Genomic DNA, 17,559 nt, shown 5'->3' with positions numbered 1-17,559 from the left:
ACAGTCATTAATTCAGGTTCCAGTCCTTATCAACTTTTGGTACGACAAAAAAAAGTCCCATACCGAACTAGAACTATGTGTAACTCATTCACAAAGCGGAATGCTCGAAAAGATATCCAAAAACAACTGAGCTTGCTCTGACCCTTCGTGCCGACTACATTGATTGAAAAATTCCTCTGTTGGGAGCTTGATATGCTGGAAAATGAAATCGGTGGTCAATGTGTCTAACGGATTACGTGCATGCTCTTGAGGCTCGTTGACTACAGGTATGTTTAGTACGCAATAGTCTGTATAAGGTGTTTCAAGGGAGAGTTAACATACCAAGGGCGTCGAACACTACAAGTAACCTTTGAATACAGTAATCCGCCTTCTGATTCACGATGCTTCCTCTACTGATATTTCTCATGGTGCGGAGGCAGGCTTCTATTTCCTGGCGGATCTGGGTTGGCGTCGGCTCCGAATCTAAGGGGTATTGCTGGCGGACGAGGAATATTGCTAGGCAGTGAAGGATGGCTGTGAATACTAGAGATATTTTAGCACGTTGGTATATGAAGTGGGGTTTTATTGGGAAAAGACAAACTTGTATAGTTGCATGTATACCATGATGCGTACATGTCTATAACCCCCTGGAGTGTGGAAATGTGTGATATCAGACGCTGCACTTCTTGTATTGCGAGCCAGTCTTCTTGGAGGATTTGGGAGCAACTGCGCTGAAAAATTTGCCGAGTACGGTCTCCAAGCGATTTCGTTGAGTCGGGCTCTAAGAAATTCAGTAGTAATGGGAAGTTCATGGTCAATTCCAGCCTATGGTATTGTAAGCATAGGAGTACTCGTACGGCCCAGCGAGCATCTGGGCTCGCTGATTTTTTCAGTAATTCTTCACTCGGGAGCAGGGAAATGCACTCAGGATGACTGTCGGCCCATTGTTCGAGGTGGAATTGTAGATTATCACGCTTGTTAATGGCGGTCTGTATATTGAGAGACTGGCCCGAGTCCAAATTTTGATCGTACAGTGTTTCGATGATGCCGTCCAGGAGTGTGTTAGAGGATCTTTACGAAGTAAGCATGTGTAGTTTCAAATCCTTTGGGGTTAACTGACATCATCTGAAACAGATAAAGGGAACTTATATCCCCTGGTATTGCGGGCTGTTTCAGTTCGCAGGTCTTTTCAATGGAGTAAGGTATAAGATACGGTCTCCCTTGGGTTAACCCCATAGTTCTACTAAAGTCAGATCTGCCATTTGGCTGAATATGGTAGTCACAAGTGTGGGTGCGAACAAAGCTGAAAATAAATTTTGCATCAACCTACCTATCGTTATACACAATTCCCAACCACAATTTTCGATGCAGACTGTCAGGTGTATGTCCATGAGCATCCCGAACAGAGGCACAATGAAAGCCCATCTGCAATGCCGCTCTGACACAGTTTGTATGGGTCGTATAACTCGATGTAGACCTTTGATGATTCTGCTCGTAGAAAGACTTTAGCAGTGATGTCTGGACTGCATTACTGTCAACTCAGGTAAAGCATTGGAAAAGCATGAATAGCTCACCTAGTTCAAAAGTTGGTCTCTCCAATGTTCGCTGGTCGAGAAGGCCTGCGCAATGACTGTAGAATACCTCTGCCTCCGGAAGCTGCAGGGACGCAGATGCATGTGCCCAAATCACATTCAGAAGAGCCAAAAAGCCCCTTTGGAACCTTGGATGCCTTTCAAGAAGAGCTTTCTCATAGGTATTTAACAAGGATTCATAGTTGACATATGGAAGGATGACACCGATTGTTGTGGAAAAGCGACTAACAAGGTACAGTACCTCATCTCTAGACGGAAGGGCGTGTATATCTTCCAGAGGTATGGAGAATTGCTTTACTAATGGTGGTTCCTTTCTAGTTGAATTCCTCTTTCCTTCTGTTATGCTGCAGCTTTGAATAGCGGTAGATGCATGACTGCTTAGCGTCAGGTGTAGGAGAGCGCTTTCTGCGAATGCGTTCGAGATGAGTCTAAACATGGCGTAGTTCGAACTAGACCCTACCTCAGACAATCAGATTGTCTGGTGTTTATGTTAGAAGGCTACCTACCAAAGTAGACATGGCCAAGAGATGTCTCAGAGAATGCGTGTGTGGCAAGCTCATCAACACTCGTATCTTCGCTCACTGTTTTCCCAACTGATGAACCTGGTGAATGTATTTGCGATCCGGTTCTATGACCGAATTTATCCTCCAGTATCTCAATCCGGTGAGCTAAGCCCTGCTGGTCTCTATCTAACGAAGATTAGCATCTTTCTTTTCTCCAGGATCTCACGCAGCTTGACCTCTTAACCTTTGGATGTCGAGTACCAGACCTTGTAGGCTGCTGATAGTTGCATTTTCTCCTCCTATGCTGACATCGTGCACACACCGGCCTTGTTCCCTCACACTACCAATGTCAGTCTTCCATATCCGGATTTGGCTTTCTCACGGGGGATGCACGAGTAGATACCTTTAACTTCCTGTATCGGCATTCCGAACATGCAATCTCAGTTCGTCTTCTGCGATGTGGGCGACCTGACATGGTAACAGTTTTCCCGGATGATGCCATTCAGATTAGTGAAGGATCGAAGCAAAGCATTCTCATCTCAACGATAGTTTAGTGTCCTGTATAATGCGGGGAAATTCCCCACCCACTCTCGTTCACCTCCTCTGGACCAATCGGCTTCGCGCTTCCCGAACTTTGCCGAAGGTATCCCCCATTGGGGTGTAAGACATGAAAGAGTATCACGATGATTCGTATTATGGCTCAATTTTGCAATTAGAGAAAGCCATTCGGATAGCTGGCCTCGGTTATAGAAGCTAATGATGATTGACATTGTTTCCATGTTGAGTAGACAAAAATATATAAAGCCAGCAGAATGAAACCATGGTGTATACCATTGACCATCGCGACTACTTCTTTACATTTAATTTGAAATACAAACCACACAGCTTGAAAATGACCATCCTCATACACATCCTTACGTCTACTCCCATGACCAGCGCTGGTGTCTTCATGGCACTCACTCTCACTATTTACTCTATTTACCAACGATACCTACACCCCCTTGCCAAATACCCCGGTCCATTCCTAGCATGCCTGACCGACCTCTGGCAGGTTTACCAATTTCTGACCCTCAAGCAACCATACAACTTAACAGAGCTCCATGCCAAGTATGGACCAATTGTCCGGTACGGACCAGACAAACTCAGCATAACCAACGAAGGGGCTATCCAAGCAATTTATCAGAAAGGTGGAAGAGGAATGCCAAAGACGGAATTCTATGATGCATACGGCGCAGCTCATCCGAATGTATTCGGTATGCGAAATGAAGAAGTAAGTCTGGTTCATGTTCTATGTTAACAACTGCCGGAAGAGATCTCTAAATGTGATTAGCAACACTCCATCCGCAGACGCCACATGTCTCACGGGTTCTCGATGAGCTATGTGAAAGAGATGGAACAATACTTGGACATTAATATTCAAATCTTGAGAGACAAGATCAGAGAGCATAGTGCTCAAAATAAGACGTTCGACCTGAAAAAGGCCCTGCATTATTACGTGATCGACGTCCTTGGTGAGCTGGCCTTTAGTCAATCATTCGGGGTCCAGGAGACGGATGATGAGACACGAGTCCCGCCAGTCATCGAACATAGTCTGCTTGCCGCTGTCACTGGTGCCTGGCCTGCTATGACAGCAACACTGAAGAAATATCTTCCACTTGTTCCATACAAGCCCCTTCAACAGCTCTTTGCTGGCCGCAAAGCTTGTGCGGATCTCGCGTCAGTGTGTGTTCAACGTAGGTTGGCGGATTTTGGTGGAGATAGGATGTCCAAAAGCGACGATAGGAAGGACGTCCTAACAAATCTGATTTTGGCTAAGCATCCTGATACTGGTGAGCATCTTACACAGACGGATCTTGAGACTGAGGCTTTTGGGTTAATGTACGTCTCTCTTTCGTTCTTCTTCCTAGTTCTTATGATGTGTCGGCCACCAGATGCTAAATGAACCTACAGTATTGCGGGGACACATACTACAAGTGCCACGACAACTCTGTTGTTTTACCATCTGCTTCATAACCCCCAGTATATGGAGGAGTGCGTAAAGGAGATCGAGGCCAATCTGCCTCCTCTTACACACGGAAAGACAGCCTATTCTGTATCCGCTGCAGAGGCCGCCCTACCGTTCTTGCGCAACTGCATAAGGGAGAATTTCCGGATTACGCCGGTCTTCACGATGCCTCTAGCTCGGAGAGTGATGAATTCAACGGGTGTTGTAATAGAAGGACAGCATATACCACAAGGGGTAAGCCACTTTATAAGACTATGACTACGAAGTAGTCTACAATGCTAATGAGTATGCAATAATCGCAGACATCAATCGCTGTCTGCAACCATGCATTCCATCACAATCCTGACGTCTGGGGTGACGATCACAACATCTTCAATCCTTTCCGATGGGAGAACCCTGAGATTGCTGCCAAGGTACGGCTGCTAATGCATTTTGGCCTTGGTGGACGTCAATGCATTGGGAAGACTATTGCGATGACGAATATTTATAAACTGATGAGCACATTGTTGAGGGAGTTTGCTTTTGAACTTGCTGACAAGCAGGTTCAGGAGAAGCGCCAATCTAGCGGGGACATTCCGGAGTTGATTAGTGTTGGAATTAGCGATCTAAAGGAGCCCTTGATGGTCAGAGCGCATGTGCGGGTGGGGTGCATGAGAAAGTTTAGCAAGAGCATGATTGTGAAATCCCCGGGCCCATAATTCCTCACGACCAATAAACAATGTCCCGCAGAGGCTGTAGACGGACTTACTTGCCGGGACACGTGTCGAGCACAATTGCAATTCACTGTGGCGTTCTGCTAGACTCCAACCGAATACTTTCGTAATTACTCTCTAAGAGTACTATGTGTTAAGTCTTCATCGGGTGAGGATGGGCAACCGTACGTCGGAATTTCCGAGGAATACGAGCGCGGATGGCCTAGCGCATTGGCGCAATAAGAACCGCGGTCTGATACCTGCTAAGACAGTTAGTACCACGCATAGCTACCCAGTATCATGGCAAATCAGACGTGAGCTTGCCGTAGGGTCCGGGGGGTCGGCAGTTCGCTGCGGGGAAATTAGCTTGGCGGGTGTGAAGATCCGGGGTACAGGTCGGCTAAATATTTAGGCCCTTTTCTATATTAAGTGACGGGTTTGGGGCTCAGACAGGGGGTCATAATGTCCTTAACTCGGGTGTATTCCTCAACTGATCCATTAAAACGGCATAGCAAGATGGAAAAGCCCGGCGTTCAGCATGTTGAGAATGATGATGGTGATGAGAACCTCGCCGTCAAAAGAAGCAATGACCCTGATTTAGAGGCATTCAATGCGTCTCCTGGTGGCTCAGATGCTTTGACGGAAGATCATCGCCAATATTTGATTCAGAGATATGGAACGGTAGAACTGGATCCTATCCCGGACATGACTGACGCTGATCCCTATAATTGGCCGACATGGAAGGTAAGTTCTCCCTTATGCCAAGACAAATTCCAGAAATTGTTATTGACAGGGCCTTCGGTGTAGAAAGTCATCAACTTAGCTCTAGTTGCGTTCCACGCTATGATGGCAACTTTTTCGGCGTCTTCAATCCAATCCGCCTTCGTTGAGATAGCAGAGGACCTTGGTGTCAGCGTACAAAGAGCAAGCTACTTGACTTCCCTAGTCATTGCCATTCTCGGGGGTGCGCCTCTTTTCTGGATGCCATTGTCCAACCGCTATGGTCGACGTCCCATATTCCTGCTTTCGCTGCTCTGCAGTCTGGTTGCTAATGTGGGCTGCGCCAAAAGTCCGTCATATGCGACTATGGGATTTTGCCGGGCCCTTGTTGCCTTTTTTATAAGTCCTGCCGCTGCTATTGGTAGTGCTGTCGTCGCCGAGACTTTTTTCAAGAAAGACCGCGCAAGATGTATGGGCGTGTGGGCCGTCATGGTAACTTTGGGTGTGCCGCTTGCACCTCTGCTTTTTGGGTTCGTTACTAGTCGTGTGGGATACCGGTGGATCTACTGGATATTGGCTATCGTGAGTATGAGCGTCATCAAGATTAAAGAGGGATGCTAACCATACCAGACCAACGGCGTTCAATTCGTCACATACCTGAACTTCGGCCAAGAAACTCTCTACATCCGTGGTAGCCCTGCTCGTCACGTCAGTAATCCAACCCTTCGCCAACGATTCCTTGATGTGAAGCGTATTGATCCGACGCCCTTGGAAATATGGGACTTTTTACGCCCCATCCGCATGGCAACACGGCCCTGTGTAATGATTCCAGCCGCCGCTTATGCGATGATATTCCTCCTCGGTGGTATCCTCCCATCAATTGAGATGCCGCAACTCTTCCCCGAGATGTTCGGACTTGACTCGGAGCAGGTGGGCCTGCAGTTTATTGCGATGATTATCGGTTCTCTGCTTGGCGATCAGGTCGGAGGATTCTTATCCGACCGTTGGATGCTGTACGGGCGGAAGAAAACGCAGCGGGCCGTTGCACCGGAATTCAGACTCTGGATAAGCTATCCGGGTATTGTTCTGACGATAGTTGGCATTGTTATCTTCCTTGTCCAGCTAGATCATGCTTCATCGAAGTGGAATATCACTCCGTTGGTTGGGGTCACCATTGGGTCTATTGGAAACCAAATCGTCACTACCGTCAGCTTCACGTATGCCGTGGATTGTTATCGATCAGAAGCAGCAAGCGTTGGTGTTTTTATCACGTTGGTGCGACAGACGTGGGGATTCATAGGACCCTTCTGGTAAGTCTTCTGTGTTTTGGGAGGTGTGGGTATACTGACAGTAGTCCAGGTTTCCGCAAATGTTGGAGAATGTTGGGTATCTAGGGAGTACGGGGATTGCGATTGCCTTGATCGTAGCTGTTAGTGCCATTTCAATGGCTCTGTTGCATTGGAAGGGGAAGGCTTGGAGGTAGAAAAACAGGATAGCTAATGGCTTATCTCATCGTTAAGTCCCGCTGGTTACTCAGTCAGCCTCATATTCCGTTCAGTTTACCCATTAGCAACTGTCAAATATCCTGACGCATCTCTTGAGCAATTGCTGGATATATATAGTTTTCAGTCAATTGATTTAATGTGAGATAGTACTTGCTACTATAAGCCTGGGGGGAAAAGGCGAGGGCCTTACGGCTTGCAAGCACCGGGAATGTTTGATATCCAAGTGTATGACCATTGCCAGTGGGCCCTTTTGGAAATCAGTATCCTAAATTGGATCACCTGTAGCTAGTAGTTTGAAAATCTCCTCTCATGTCTATTTTGAAGGATCATCAAACTTTTATGATAAACTATATCTTGCATACTAAGCATATCTTAGTTCCTAGTGTTAATAGTTGTGGATATAGCAGATTTCCTGTGCGTTCATGATGAAAGCACTGATTATCGGAGAAACATTTACGCGAGATCACCTCCAATCAAGCCGCTAGTAGGCTCTGTTAATGGCTGTTAATCGAAATTATCATAATAGTGTTCTGGACGTGGATGGTGGGCCTAGGTGGCGTTCTTATTGAAGAAAACGGCGCTAGCATATTCACGAAGATGTTTTGACAATCCACAACTTTTCACTTGAACTATACAGATGTTCCTGTACAACTAACATTCATTCAAAGTCTATACTAAATGATACCTTTAGACTAAAGTAACAGTTCACAAGTTTTTCCTAGCTCTTTTGCGTTGCTATTGTTATCTCGTAACATCTTCGAATCCCAAGTTTTATGACTACTTGACTGATAGGTAAGTATATGTGGTTGTAGGGGTCTATAAGCTGTACTACCTTCGATCTTTGGTGTTACTCGCTTATTCTTCATGCAATCCATTGGCAGGGAATCAATAGCTATCCCTGGGTTCCACAAGACTAAGCCATGATCGCTTCGTTTGCTCATAAATGGAGAAAGCCGTGAATTGGCTGACCTGTTACCCTATTTGCTCCTCTCTTTTGCAAGCTCTCAAAAAGGCCCCGCTTCCTTGTCTCCCTTTTTCTATATCTCCTGTTCGCCTCTTCCGTCTTCCTTCCTTCTCCCCACTCCCTACTTTGTATCACGGCTCTGGTAGTAGTTCTTTGCAGACAACTAGGCTGAAGGATCCTACGCCGCGTGCCATCAATATGTAAGTGTCATATCCTTTTCTTGAAAATAGATCTTTTCATCCACTTTGTCTATCAAAAACTGTTTCTATCCTGTATACCGAACGCGTCCACGCGTTGTTATCGATTGGAATGGACTACCAACAGACTAACAACACCAGTGCACCGATACCCATCTAGCTTCCATCAACTACAGACTCTGCTCTCAAGATGGCCGGCTGGACGCTCGAAGGAGATGGAGATGACAATGGCACCTGGGGTGGTGGCAATGACGCTGGTACGTGTCCTCTTGGAAACAAGTCCCTTTTCCCAAGGACAGCATGTGCTCAATCATGTTCGACCAAATCATGAAGTTTCAAGATATTAAGAGATAAGACAGGTTTCAGTAATGATGAGAACGCTAGGCCTGGTGGCTTCGGTACTGAACCCGGATACGGTGGTGATGACTTTGCTCCTGCGGCTGAAGGCCATGGCGATGATAATCGGTGCCGGAAGTAAGTAGCTTCCTACAGATCCTCACTGTCGCTAACAGGAGATAGCTGTGGAAGTGACGGTCACTTTGCTCGCAACTGTCCCGAACCGCGTAAGGACATGGCATGCTTCAATTGCGGCGAGGACGGGTATAATCATCCATGTGCCTTTCCAATACATTTCTTTCTCTGACATGAGTTAGACATAACAGGTCTGAGTGCACTAAACCTCGTATTTTCAAGGGTGCTTGCCGTATCTGCAACAAGGAAGGGCATCCAGCCGCTGAATGCCCTGAAAAGGCTCCCGACGTGTGCAAGAATTGCAAGATGGAAGGTATGGCATACCGCATGCTCTAATAGGATGCATGTGCTAACAGCTCGTGAAGGTCACAAGACTATGGACTGCAAGGAAAACCGTCGGTTTGATCTGAACCACATTCCTGACAAGCTCCCCGAGGAGGCTTGGGCCATTCTGAAGAAAGCCAGTGACGAAAGAGATCTCGAAGATTTCCGTGAGGTAGGAAGCACTTACTTCGGATGCGACCCTGTGCTCATTCACAAGTACTAACGTTGCACAGGGACTGAAGGTGTACTCCAAGTCTCTTCCGCAGGCCACTTTCGTGGACATCGAAAACAAATTGCGTGAAGAGGACCTTAATTTTTACCTTATTGCACTGGTAAGACAGAACATTCGTCTTCCCTGCACGCTGAAGCCCTAATAAGCACGCACGCTGACTCTATGGCCCCGTCTAGGACAAGGAGGTTAATGATTGTATCAGCCTCATTGATCTTCAGGGGAAGCTGAACTGCACATACGTGGTCGGCTTTTTCTATAGCCCCAAGCCGCAGCGCGCCAACCTCAGAGAACGCTGGCCGTCTTCCGTCGAGGAAAATCTTGAACGTCTTGCTGACGCCGGTCTGCCTTACGATCGACAGGTTCCCAAGTGCAACAACTGCGGCGGTACGCTACAAACTGTACCCCCATTTCTTTCTATAAGCTAACGGCTTGTAGCATTGGGTCACACTTTTCGTGGCTGTAAGAAGGAGCGAGAGGAGCGTGAGCGTGTCGGCGTCAAATGCGTCAACTGCAGTGCTGATGGACATCGTGCTCGCGATTGCCCTGAGCCACGGCGCAATGTTTTTGCTTGTCGTAACTGCGGGTAAGCTCACTTTACAAGACTTGAGAGTGCTTTACTGACGATAGCAAGCTCGGAGGACCACAAGGCATCAGAATGCCCCAACCCTCGCTCTGCAGAGAACGTTGAATGCAAGCGATGCAACGAGAGCAAGTCTCCAGCATGTCAGATACTCCTTTGCTACATACTGACTGTATAATCTAGTGGGACATTTCGCGAAGGATTGTCCTCAGAAACCGCCTCCCAGAACCTGCCGCAACTGCGGGTAAGTTTGAAAGAGCTATTCCATTGACTCATCTACGTCTCCTAACGAAGCAGATCCGAGGACCACGTTGCGAAAGAATGTGACAAGCCGCGCGATGTCTCTACTGTTACCTGCCGTAACTGTGATGAGGGTAAATCCCGAAGACATTACCCCAGATCTCTACCGTCCAGACTGCTAATACTCATTTACAGTCGGACACTTCAGTCGTGACTGCCCCAAGAAGCGAGACTATTCCCGCGTCAAGTGCAACAACTGTGGTGAAAGTAAGGATGCTCCCCCGGTAAAAATGATTTTCTACAAAGCACGCTCTAACCTAATTACGCCCGTCTATAGTGGGCCATACCATCAAGCGTTGCCCTACCGCCAATGCCACCGAGGACGCCCCTCACGACGACAGCCACAGTCTGTACGCGCCTGTTAACGACGAGTGGAATGAAAACGGAGGAACTCAGTGGAACGCCAATGGGGGAACTGAGTGGAACGATAACGGCGGAACTCAACAGGAAAGTGCCCCAGCCGAGGAAGGTGAATGGAATGTTGGTTCCGCTCCTGGTTGGTAGAAGAAGGACATGGCAAGCAAAGTCGATCAACGCATGGTGCATGAGGCGTCGATCACAATCGTCTGGAACGATGTCGGATACCTTTGCACGCGTGTTACTCGGTCACTTGCATGCTTATCTCTCTTCTCGGACAGCAACCAGTTGGCCTTCCATGGTGGGTGATGTCTGTTGAGGGTCTAGCTTTGATATGTGTTCATACCGGCTGGTTCGGGTAAATCTCCCCTCGCTATTTTCTTTCCTTTACTTGCAGAATTCGCTCGGAAGACGGAACCGTTCCTGCTTGTCTTTGTTTGATGAGCGGAGGGATCTGTCAGGCCGTTTGACCTGTAGGGTAGTTCGAAAAAAAAAGTTGATTCGAAATACGTTGTTGCTTCCTTAGTGTGCTGTGAACGTAGCTTAAGTACAAATCATCTTATATAGAGTATCAAGCCAAGTTCCACCATCATATATGATATCCACACTAACTCATACCCATGAATTAAATAGAAAACCACACATCAAACAAAAATAAACCCGGAAATAGTATCATCAACTGCACACAAAAGAACACGATTACACATTAAATATCCCCACCACCAACCACCCTAACTTACCTTCTAACCCTCCTCCTCCTCCACCACATCACAACCTTCTCCCAAGCCCCCAACCTCCACCTCCTCCCCCAAAAGACATGATAAACCAACACAGCAACCCCAAGATTAAACCCCACAAAAGCCCACCCGACGCCAAAGTCCATCCATCTCCGATCAAACCGATACTCCCTCTCCGCGAGGAACTGGTCCGCATTTGAATATGGACAATACTCACAGCTCGTCATCGCCTCCGGATTCATCAACCGCCCGGGCACTGTCTTCAGATAATCACCCAGATACTCAACACAAGTCTGTCCTGAAGGCGGATCAAACACTGCTAACTCAGCACTGCTGCAATTAACCGCCACGCCATGGAGCTGAGTAGAAGTTACGCCTGCGACGAAGTACGTGAATGGGGAGACGCGGTACATGAACATCCAGAAGCCGGGGAGGGCGTGGGGAGGTTGCATGACGCCGTTGAAGGTGAGGGCCATGAAAGTGCAGATGCCTGTTATGAGGGTTGAGGTGGAGATGGTGAGGAGGGCGAAGGAGATGGCGTAGATGAAGAATTGGATGAAGAAGAGGAGGACGAGGCCTTGGCGGGGGGATGATTGGTTTGTGGTGTCTGAGATGGGGTAGTAGTAGATTGCCCAGACGCAGATACTGAGAGGGATTTGGTAGAGGAGTTCGGTGAGTATGAGGGATAGGATGAGGACTTTGCTGGAGTAGGTTTTGGTGAGGCGTTCGCGGGTTTGGTATATTGTGTGGTGGTTTGTGAGGAAGGGGGTGATTTGGTGGACGATGGGGATGAAGAGAGTGCAGATCATGAATGCGGAGAAGATGGTTTCTTGGAGGCCGCTGATTGAGGTGCCGTGTTTGTAGAAGGAGAAGCTGATGATGAGGGCGGCGCTTATTTGGAGGAGGATTCTTGATAGAATGGAGAGGGGTGAGCGCCAGTATTGTTGGAGGGTTCGGCGGAAGACGATGGGGAGTTGGAGGTGTAGTGGGATGGCGAATTCTTTGTTGTCTGTTGGGTCGTTGTTGTTCTGCGTGTCAACGTTCTCGAACTCTTCGTGGATGGGGTCAACTCGGTTGTTCTTGGCCCAGATATCGGACCAGGGCTCCCCGTGTCTGTTGGTGGCAGTGGAGAGGATCTCGACTATGTATTCGGCGTCATCTTCGTTTTGTTTGAGGGTCCGTGGAGCGCCGTTGGATTCGAGATAGTCTAGCAAAGGCTGCGCATTGTCGCCGGTGGATCCGAAGTATACAGTTCTACCCTCGGCGGAGAGGAATAGGAGCTGGTCAACTTGCTTGAATGCCATCATGCTGGGTTGCAGCGTACAGAGTATCGTCTGTCCGGCGTCTGCCAACTTCTGGAGAATACGGTAAATTGCGCGTGAGCTTTGCACGTCGAGACCGCTGTTAAACATTAGCTCCTGCTCTATGCAAGAAATGCCAATTGCAAAGCTTACCTGACAGGCTCTTCCACGAACAGAATCTCTGGCTTCGCAGCCAATTCTACTCCTAAACTCAAAAGCCTCCGCTGCTTGACGTTCAAGCCTTCTCCAACCACTCCAACGACAGAGTCGGCATAGTCCTCCATTTCCAGCGCCTTAATTATTTGCTCAACGTACGTGTGTTTGTCCTCCTTGGAGACGGAGTGTGGTTGTCGTAGCACTGCGCTAAACCGCAAAGTCTCGCGAACAGTCGCCGTTTCCAAATGGATATCCTGTTGTTGAACATAGCCTATCTTCCGCTGGAAATTCGAGCCCAGAAGGCAGTTGTTGAAGAGTATGTCTCCACTAACAGTGCCTGTTGTGGAACGCTGCGCCAACACCTTGAGTAATTCCGCCTTCTGGACACTGTTATGGCTCATCAACGCTGTGATCGTCCCTGGCTTGGCCCGACCAGTCACTTGGTCCAGAATGCGATGGTTTCCACTACTTGTTTGGATTTCGCAGACCACATCGCGCCAGCTCAAGTCATTTCGCTGAGGTTCAATGAAACTGAAATCATTCTGTCTCACATTGCCAGTGGTATCTTGGTCTGGAGTCACCGAGCCTTTTCCAGATTCTTCGTCCTCTTTGCGATACTCTTCGCGCCTGAGGTAAGCCGATTTGCTTCCGAAATGAATAGTTGAGTGTGCAATGAACTCCGTCGCAACGAAATAAAGACCCATCCAACCGACCAGGAAAACAATAAGAATACCAAAGTTTCTCCACACATGGTCGTAGGTATACTTGTAGGTCTGCCAGATATAGTCGTCACCACTAACAGTACGACGGCCAGCAACAGCCCCGACAGCTGAGCAAATATATGCATTCGTCTGGAGGTTGGGCTGAGAGGGTACGAACTCGGCACAGCCAAATTCCCGACCGTGGAACTCGTTGGCGACTAGGGCTTCATATGCGTAATATATGGGGTTGATATCATGGACAAATTCGAACCAATGAGGCATTCGAGGCTCCCGGATAATGAAGCCCGTAAATATGAAAACCCAAAGTACCAGCATTCCAGCGAGGGCTTGTACTTGCGCCAGTGTCTTTGTCACTGCTGCTGTCATCCGGAAGGCTGCACTAGCCACATGGATCAACACGAAGTTGATAAGAAAGCATATGAAGAATTGCGAAGGTTCGCGGCGAAGGTTGCTCATGAAGTATATGACAATAGTGTTCACAAGGACGAGAAGAAAATTCTTGGGGATTTCACTCAATAAAATGGCGAGTGATTCGGTCATGGGGTGATAGAAGCCAAATGAGGCATGCTTTTCCACCACCGAACGCTGGGAAAGTTGACTGCTCAACTCGGTTAGTGGCAGGAAGGAGTTGAGCATCACTAGGTAGAAAAGCACGGAACCCTTCGAGAAGAATGCAGCGGTCGTTGCAGGTGTATTGTAAAACATTGAGCCGATCAGCAGGGCTATAATGAAGCTCACTGTAATCTTGCATGCTGCTGAAGCACGTTCGTTCCAAGCTCGCTGAAAAGCACGAATGGTAGTGAGTCTTACTTGCAGCATTATACCGGGATACTGCGAACCAAACTGCGTCTTTCCTAACTGTTTCTGTTCTTCATCCAGCTTAGGGTCGAGCAGGCGTTCTCTTGAGTGAGAACCCGCAATCTGCTTATGACCACTCATCTCCCTTTGTAGCTCTTGATACTCTCGGGACTGGCACCAGTACGTCTCAAAGTCTTTCGGGGTTCGGGGAACTCTGTTCTCCATACCCCGACGTGGCTGCCTCTCCGTTGGATTGGTAATTGAAGTTAGGAATTCGGCAGTGCTCTGGTGTGGATGACAATACCACCCTTGGCGCTCGAAAAAGCCTTTAGCCTCAGAAGAAGAGCCGTAGAATATCTGGCGACCTTCGTACAACAACAGAGTCCTGTCAAATAGATCATACATTGCTTCGCTAGCTTCATATGCGGCTACAACATGGGACGATGAGCCCAAATCTGCTGCCAGTCGCAAAGACTGCACGAACTTCAATGCCTCTGTTGAAGCTAGGCCCTGAGTTGACTTGTCCCATGCAGCTAAAGATGTTCCGGATAGGATTATCTCGGCAATACTAACTCGCTTGCGCTCCCCCTCTGGAACGTCTTTGACTTTAGTGTTATACGTGTGACTCAGGCCGAACACGGCTACAACAACTTCTGTTATAGCTTTTGCATATTCTGTCCGTGTTATTCCCTGTAGTCTTTCGGTTGGGGCTCGACTTGATGCCGCAAACTCCAAAGTCTGGCCAACTGTCAAATATGGAAAGTGTTTGTCGGTTCCGTAGTTGTAAAGACTTGCTCTCTTGACATTCTCCAGTGTCTGTTGATGTGGAATGCCTTGGTAATGGAAGACCGATTCAGGACCTAGCTTCAAGCCATCAAGCTTCCCACACAATGTTTTTGCGACCGTACTGCACCCTGCTCCAGGTCGTCCTAAGATAAGCAGCAGTTCCCCATTGCTTATGACGCCGTTTAGATTCCGTACGATACTCTTGGGGGATTTCCGGCCCAGACTGAATGTATCTCGCGGGCGCAGTAGGGCAGAGAAGACGCTCATAGCCGTCAATTTACGAGCATCGGGCCTAAATACTAGAACATGTAAGTTTTGAAATGTCGTTGCCGATAGGTCGTTATGTGTGCCCCGGTTAAGCATGCACATCATCTTTCTGAGCCACCTGTATAGACTGAAATCTCGGCTCTCTGGGTTAAGATACGGCTCGCCGGGCGAGACATTGGTCAATTGAGTGACACGAGCAACAACTTGATCATTTGCAAGCTTGGTGAGATGTAGTTTTTCGGTTGGATCCAAGGCAGCGCAAGTCTTTGTACGTATTAAGGTCTTGCTATTCTTTTCGTCTCCCATTGCGGATTGTTTTCCTGATAGAGATCCAGCTTCGGATGTCGAATTTCCCTCATCAACCGCAATGCTGTCATGATGGTTTATGTCGCATGAAATTTCTTTCTCTTCTCCTGTGTGCACCACTTCCGAGGACAAAGCGGGCGCAGTATGAAATAGAAGAGGGTCTCCTTCAACTGCTTTTCCTGAAGCCTCATCTTCCTCCGTTACTCCTTGGTCAGCCACTATCGCGGGGCTAATAGACACACTTTGGTCCATATGCCTAGCAGTCGCATAAGTATCGTCTTCTTTGGCTTCTCGAGAGTCGGTTATCCCACTTTCCATCTCTTGCTCCTTCACTGCGGGTGCGATGGTTAGTGGGGACGACGTAGGTTCCGCGTGTGATATGAGAAATGTCCCTTTTCTTCTTTCGCTTGTTTGAGTTGTTCCATTCATTATGTTGATTCTTGTTTCCCAAGGAGCAAGATCCGGTGTCACGGTCTGAAGGGGGACCTTATCAACGTTGGCTTCGGCCCCTACGTTCTCAAGGCTTTCTTCTGTAAACACCAATTCCGATGAAGCGGTCTGTGACTGAACTATCATGTCGCTGTGGCCGTCCGTATTGTTCGTTGCGCAATTGCGGTCCTCCAATTCATTGGTCTCTATCCTAGACTCAGTATGTGATAGTATGGTGCTCTGTTCGGATGATTCGGTCCCCTGTGCTTGAGGAATTCCCTGGGCGAACCGCGACGTAGACAGGAGCCCCGAGGAAGTATCCTGCCCGTGATTTGACGTTTCTTCCATATATCCATCATGGGTTTGCGCTTCAGCAGCCACTCCTCTTCCAGCGACTCTGTGTTCCGATGTTGCATTTGGGCCTCTCAAATGCATAGTAGAGGACGAGATAGAATTTTCTGGCATGCCAAACTGCATAGCTCCAGCACGCTCTTGAAAAATATCTCGCCTTTGATTTGACATTTCTTCCGCATATTCTCCGTAGAGTTGTGCTTCAGTAGCCGCCTCCCTTTGAATGACTCCTGAAGTCGATATAGTATCCGAGAACGACGACTGCGGGTTGGAGAAAGAGATGTTCCTTTCCATCATCTCAGACTGCATTGCTTCAGCATTTTGATTAGACGCATTATGCACTTGAGCTACAACTGCCGTGCCTTCCGTATATCCACTATAGGTTCGCATTTCAGAAGCCACCTCCCGGTCAGCGTCTATCGATGCTGATGTAGCATCCAAGAACCCCAAGTGGGTGTTGTCGGAAAGAATGTTTCTTTCTACCATCCCGGACTGCAGTGCTTCAGCATCTCCTTGAAAGAGGCCATGCCCTTCTTCTTTCATAGACAATCCTTCAATATTTCCACTATAGATTCGCGCTTCAGGAGCCACCTCCCGTTCAGTGACCCTTGATACCGATGGAGCATTCGAGAAACCAAACTGCATACTGGAGGAGGAGAAGTTTCTTTCTACCATCTCGAACTGCCTTGATTCAGCATGCTCTTCAACAGTCCTAGAAGTGGAGAAGAAGTGAGGAGATGTTGACTCCGTTTGATAGAATTGAAACTGGCTCCTATTACCATCTCCAGTTGCAATGAACTCGTGGACGGCCGCGTCTTCGACAGCGCGTGATCTGGATGAGTATTCAGAGCTCGATCGCACATGCGCAAGATTTAATTCCCTGAAAGTGTCCTCGCTGAAATTGCCACTTCTAAAGACATCTTCCTCGCCCATCGATCGGGAACTAGAAAAGAATGTTGAAGAAACGGACCACCCATGGGCCGAGAGATGATCTCTCTCCAGCCCATCCCTGTTGGTATTCAATTCGTTCTCGTCTCTGTCGGCCATGTTGTAGTCATTTAATCATCATTCTCCGCAATGATGGTTACGAACTGGATCTTTGGCCAGCGATCGGATTAGTCCAGAATAGGGAAGGAAAACAATCATCGAAGAGTCACAAGTGGTCGGTCTCAAACAGCTGGGGTAGAAAAGAGAACTGCTAGCCAAGACAGAAACTGGGAGAATGAACTCCGGGACTCTGCCCACTTGTCAGAGAGTCTCTGCGTAGACCGGGAGCCATTTTGTC

At 48.0% G+C, this 17,559-nt stretch overlaps 4 protein-coding genes across 4 annotated transcripts; 2 read left to right on the top strand and 2 right to left on the bottom strand.

Annotated features, from left to right (window-relative positions):
• Positions 1-84: 84 nt before the first annotated feature.
• Positions 85-2,549, bottom strand: BO83DRAFT_407204 (fungal specific transcription factor domain-containing protein; the record flags this gene model as incomplete). Its single annotated transcript, XM_025533938.1, has 9 exons — positions 85-260; positions 322-522; positions 581-1,050; positions 1,100-1,219; positions 1,310-1,502; positions 1,554-2,027; positions 2,078-2,256; positions 2,301-2,447; positions 2,485-2,549. The coding sequence occupies 9 exons, from the start codon at positions 2,547-2,549 to the stop codon at positions 85-87; spliced, it is 2,025 nt and encodes a 674-aa protein (XP_025389767.1).
• A 417-nt stretch (positions 2,550-2,966) lies between these two features.
• On the top strand, positions 2,967-6,805 carry BO83DRAFT_462765 (benzoate 4-monooxygenase cytochrome P450; the record flags this gene model as incomplete). The annotated part of the gene is made up of 7 exons (XM_025537300.1): positions 2,967-3,344; positions 3,405-3,952; positions 4,025-4,313; positions 4,382-4,702; positions 5,225-5,515; positions 5,579-6,073; positions 6,122-6,805. 7 exons carry the CDS (start codon positions 2,967-2,969, stop codon positions 6,803-6,805), a joined length of 3,006 nt encoding a protein of 1,001 aa, XP_025389766.1.
• Positions 6,806-8,347: 1,542 nt separating this feature from the next.
• BO83DRAFT_462751 (putative zinc knuckle transcription factor (CnjB)) lies at positions 8,348-10,709 on the top strand (the record flags this gene model as incomplete). Its single annotated transcript, XM_025537299.1, has 12 exons — positions 8,348-8,414; positions 8,517-8,631; positions 8,811-8,941; positions 8,994-9,124; positions 9,186-9,284; positions 9,361-9,568; positions 9,620-9,767; positions 9,816-9,907; positions 9,948-10,008; positions 10,062-10,138; positions 10,200-10,271; positions 10,342-10,709. The coding sequence occupies 12 exons, from the start codon at positions 8,348-8,350 to the stop codon at positions 10,566-10,568; spliced, it is 1,428 nt and encodes a 475-aa protein (XP_025389765.1). The 3' UTR covers positions 10,569-10,709.
• A 448-nt stretch (positions 10,710-11,157) lies between these two features.
• BO83DRAFT_387424 (ABC multidrug transporter) lies at positions 11,158-17,321 on the bottom strand (the record flags this gene model as incomplete). The annotated part of the gene is made up of 2 exons (XM_025532714.1): positions 11,158-12,559; positions 12,613-17,321. 2 exons carry the CDS (start codon positions 17,319-17,321, stop codon positions 11,158-11,160), a joined length of 6,111 nt encoding a protein of 2,036 aa, XP_025389764.1.
• Positions 17,322-17,559: the final 238 nt, after the last annotated feature.

This window comes from Aspergillus eucalypticola, assembly GCF_003184535.1.
Source record: "Aspergillus eucalypticola CBS 122712 chromosome Unknown BO83scaffold_8, whole genome shotgun sequence".
NCBI lineage: Eukaryota > Fungi > Ascomycota > Eurotiomycetes > Eurotiales > Aspergillaceae > Aspergillus > Aspergillus eucalypticola.
The sequence above is the reverse complement of the archived record's forward strand: the minus strand, read 5'-3'. Positions and strand labels throughout refer to the sequence as shown.